The 4,989-nt window shown below is 37.0% G+C and overlaps 1 protein-coding gene and 1 pseudogene across 1 annotated transcript; one reads left to right on the top strand and one right to left on the bottom strand.

The window, feature by feature from the left end:
- Nucleotides 1-536: 536 nt before the first annotated feature.
- LOC148931452 (uncharacterized) lies at nt 537-1,770 on the bottom strand. The gene is made up of 2 exons (XM_089064790.1): nt 1,716-1,770; nt 537-1,042 (listed from the first exon to the last, which is right to left on the bottom strand). Exons 1-2 carry the CDS (start codon nt 1,768-1,770, stop codon nt 537-539), a joined length of 561 nt encoding a protein of 186 aa, XP_088920916.1.
- Nucleotides 1,771-3,916: 2,146 nt separating this feature from the next.
- Nucleotides 3,917-4,634, top strand: LOC148931451 (heat shock 70 kDa protein 4 pseudogene; annotated as a pseudogene).
- Nucleotides 4,635-4,989: the final 355 nt, after the last annotated feature.

The raw sequence follows: 4,989 nt of genomic DNA, 5'->3' as shown, positions 1-4,989 counted from the left end.
TTCCGTAGGTTTTTTTATTTTTTTATTTTTTTATGAATAAATAAATTAAATAGAACCAAACCAAACGTTTACATTATACACTCGGCATACCCGAGGGAGTACAAGAGAGAGAGCCACAAAACGGCTAGTACAAAGCAACATGATAAGGACCAAGAACCAAAAAGCAAGGGGCAGGGCTCCAACATGACCGAACACAGTTTAAATCACCCATCAAAACCCAGAGTGAGTGGACCTCGTTAAAACCCCTTGGGGAAAAAACCCCATGGGATAAAACTACCCAAGGGGGAAAAGAGTATCCTGATGAGTGACTCAAGGTATGTCGAAAAAACCAAAACCGGTGAACTCCATCATCTATCTGGAGGAGAAGAACCTGCTCATAAGGAAAACGTGAGTACAAGATACTGTAGGTAGCTTATTTGATCTCAAAGGTGACCCTGACTGCGCCCCAAACTTTCATAAAAAATGACTCTGTTCCGCGTCCTCCAAATGATTGCCACTGAAGCCATAAGCGCAATCCTCTTCGCCATCTGAACGATCTATGATCCTCTAGTCTGCCGTCTAGCCCATTTGATGACACTCCTAATCGTTGTCGATCTCCTCGCGATGCCAAGCCAAAGCATAATCTGTCCCCAAACTGCCCAAGTCTTCGAGCACTTGAAGAAAAGATGGTCTGCTGATACCTCTTCCCGTCGGCAAAGCTGACATGTAGGGTCCAAGTTCTCCAAGAAGTGGCGACCCCGTGTGGAAAGGTGTCCTCGAAGTGCGAACCAAGTTATGAATGAATACTTTGGAGGGACAACATCCTTCCATACATACTTAGCCCAGAACCGCCTCTCACCTCTCGGCCTAAACCACTTATATGCCTCATTAACCCCTTTTTCTGCGAACCAAGTGCTCCAAAGTGCCGTGATCTTATCTCTGGTGCATTTTTCCAACATCTCATCCCGGATGGATAAGAGCTTCTTAATGAACACAGAGTCGTTCTTCTTGTGTGCCGTCCACTCCCAGAACCCAGATAATGACCATAGCGTGTCGGATATTGCTGGACAAGAAAAATTGCTGTATAAAGACTAATAAATTGCTAGCCGAGTTTTTCAATTTTTTTTTAATTTTTTTTTGCCACGTGGCAGCTTATTATTCGTCCACATGTACAAAGAATTGGCTATTAATGGTGGTATGATGTTATTTTAAGGGGTGGTGACACCCTAACATGCCCCTACACTACATAATCATTTTAAAATAAGTTGCCAACTAGATCTCGTGGCTCTTTACTTTTATCTACCTTGATTTTTAACGCGAGTTGCCAACTTTAAGTTACCATGTTCGTCTCTTTTTTTGGTTAGTTTCTCCTTTCTTTGCTCTTTTCGGGGTCACTCATATAAGTTTGATCAAAAGTATCTTTTATTACTGATAAAAGAATATAAAATCTAGGCTGATATAAATTATCTACAACCTATTAACGATTTAATGGGGGACATATAGAGTAATATTGTATTTTAGTTTAATTTTGAATTAGATATGTTTACTAAAAATTGAAACTTTCTCAATTTGAAAACACTTTAACCTAATTTTAGTTTGGGACGTCATTGTACATTTTGATTTTTTATGAGATTGGACCAGCTGTTGAGGCCAAACTAATTAGATACAACATGATAAGGAAACCATCAACCTGAAGATGAATCTGACTTCCTACATTTAATTAATCTGAACAAAACCTGCACATATCAAGAATCCGTTAGCGATACGATTAAATCTTGTTGCAAGGCACATTAATAATATGATAACGACACCAACTCAATAACGGCATGAAATGATGCAAACGTGTTGTAGAGAAAATATGACCCAGTGATATAATGGTGATGGCGCCATGAGAGGTGAAGGCAAGTAATGGATGCATTATATGAAAAAAAGACTATTGTTTAAGGACAGAAGAAGTACTCCATTAAAAAGTAAAATTATTAAAAACAGAAAATTAAAATTTTGACCATAATTTGTTACTTATGTAGATTTTAAAAACAGTTAAAGATAGCATCATTTAATTACGTTTATAAAACCCAAATAATGAAATAAATTAGCACTAAAATTATTGAACCTAAATATCTCTAAGCCACTGTATGCTTTATTTTTTTATAAGTATATAACATTCATATATGTTAATTTTTTTTATTTAGGTAATATACGAAGAATCTTTACAACTGATATAAAAAGTCTAAAATATATTAAACATTTCTACAACATAAAATTTAAAAATATTAAATCATGATACATAGTAATAAGGGGATGTGATCAAATGAAAACTCTAAATATTGTATAAACTCAAAACTATGATCTGGACCATTGAAAAATGTCAACAGATCATAAAAAAGCATCAACAGGAAAATGTCAACAGAATTTCAACAGTAGTCAATGATTGATGTTGTGTTGATATTGTGTTGAAATTAAAATCTTGAAATTTTACACTATGTTGATATTGTATTGAAACTAATGAACTAACGAACTAACTAATGTTGACTCGCTCGTAGCTAATAGAATCGGGTTGGATGCAGGAGCTGAACGTCGGGCCTACCGCGTATTCGATGCTGAGAGATTGGTTGAAGCCCAACGGCAAACTTAGGTTGTTGGGATATACTAAATTTTTGCATGGTCTCACCCTTCGCAGCTCAAACATGAGACATCATTAGCTAACTTCTCTCCTCTTTTTGTTATGCATAATTTATTTAGGAATTCTCAAAAGGAAATGATTACTGCTGGTCGGAGATTTTGGGCATAAATTGACAAGAATTTCATGTACAAATGTAGTAGAGGAACCGGATTTTACGTTAGAGAAATCATACACTTTTGTTTTATTTTTTTATTTTGATTTTATTCGTATTGATATAGTAAATGGAATTTGGGTTGACGAAAGTGTTGTGTGTTGACTGGATTTCTCTTTGCACAGTTTTTTTAAAAAAAGCAATATAGTACTACTAGTAATTTTATTATTCAGTTGGATTACAGCAGTATTCATGAGCTTTGAACAAGGTAATTATGTTTAAATGTTATATTTATTTTTATGTTAGTTGGACAGAGTATGTAGTGATAAAATGCAAACTTATATATTGTACAAACCCAAAACTCCTTCACACAGTTTCAACACAATTTCAATACAATATCAACATAGTATAAAATTTCAAGATTTTAATGTCAACACAGTATCAACACAATATCAACACAACCTCAATCATTGACTACCGTTGAAATTCTGTTGACATTTTCCTGTTGATGTTTTTTTGTGATCTGTTGACATTTTTCAATGATCCAGATCATAGTTTTGAGTTTGTACGATATTTAGAGTTTTCATTTGATCACACAGAGGAATTTGTTTGGTGCAATATGTTAACGTTAGAGATTCATTTGCTTTTTTCTCTAAACGTTTGGAATCAAGTAGCTTTAAAACATAATCTCAGGAATTTATTTGCTTTTTGAGCAAACGTTATTAGTGGTTTTGGTACTTATCCCTTATTTTTTTATTAATAAATGAGTAGAAATTCATTGGTCGCATCAACTCGAACTTGAGACTTTTGGACTCGTATACGAACCACTTTTACTAGCCGAACGCACGCACACAAGTAGATTATTAAAATGGTCCCTTATTTTAATTACTTTGATATAAAGAGGTGTAACTATTGCTAATTTGATTTGATATGTAAAAATGCTATTAGTGGGAATGCAAGAGCTATTAGGAGATTGAAGCGTGCTTGTGAAAGGGCCGAGATGGCCCTTTCCTCTGCTTCAGAAACGGCATTGAGATTGAATCATTGTTTGAGGGGATTGGTTTGTTTTCGAGCATCCCTCGCGCTAAGTTTGAGGAACTGCACATGGATTTATTCGTCGAGTGTATGGATCTGGTGGAGAAATATGCTTGGGTGATGCAAAGATGGATAAGGGTAGTGTGGATGAGGTGGTGCTGGTGGGCGGGTCGAGTAGGATTCCAAAGGTGCAGGAGATGTTAAAGGAGATTTTCAATGGGAAGGAGGCGTGCAAGACCATTAATCCAGACGAAGCAGTGGCGTATGGTGCTGCAGTGCACATAGGAACCTCGTTGAAGAACAAGATCACCATTACCAACGATAATAAGCGCAAGCTGTCTAAGTATGAAATAGAGAAGATGGTGAAAGATGCAGAGAAGCACAAGAGGGAGGACGAAGAGTATAGGAAGAAGGCCGATGCAAGGTATGCTTTGGAGAAGTACGCATACGACATGAGGGACACCACCAGAAGCAGGGACGGATCCTGAAAATGTTCATTGAAGGGGCAAAAATACATGGGGGGATATTTGAAATATTTGAGGAGGGGCATTTAAAGAAGAAACTAATATTATATTTTTTCTACAATAGATTCTATACATAGATATGAAATTTTGAGGGAGGGCATTTGCCCCTCCTGCTTGCCAATCAGATCCGTCCCTGACCAGAAGTGCAACCGGGATTGAAGCAGCCGACAAGGAGGAGATAGAGAAGGCTTTCGAGTCTACTATGAAATGGTTGGAGTCAAACAAACTTGCAACGGTTGATGCTTTCAAAGAGAAGTTGGAGGAGCTTAAGAGGATTTATAATCCCATTGTTGCCACAAGATGCACTCTGCCTCAAACATGAGATCATATCATTAGTTAACTTCTCTCTTTTCTTTTATATTAGATTTATTTGCTTTGTGTAGGGATCAGACCATTCGGGATTCGCTAATTACCGGGACCTCTTTTATTGATTGGTTCTGAGATGGCTAATCTCAGAGGTACAAGCCAAATACAACAGTGGTATCTTGATTACACACTAAGTACTATGTAACAAGCAGAAACCCTAGACTACGCTTAAGAACTCCTTGGTTCTTGAGAGTCCATCTTTTCTGGTTGTACTTGCACACTTAGTAGGAGAGTTAGTCACACAAGAAAATGATCCCGAAGGATCTAAACACAAAAGAGACTAAGTCAGAGAATCGGGCCACGAGTGGCTC

The sequence above is a fragment of the Salvia hispanica genome, chromosome 2, assembly GCF_029641045.1.
Source record: "Salvia hispanica isolate PSC_SH4W2 chromosome 2, Shi_PSC_v1, whole genome shotgun sequence".
NCBI lineage: Eukaryota > Viridiplantae > Streptophyta > Magnoliopsida > Lamiales > Lamiaceae > Salvia > Salvia hispanica.
This window is presented reverse-complemented; position numbering and strand designations above follow the sequence as displayed.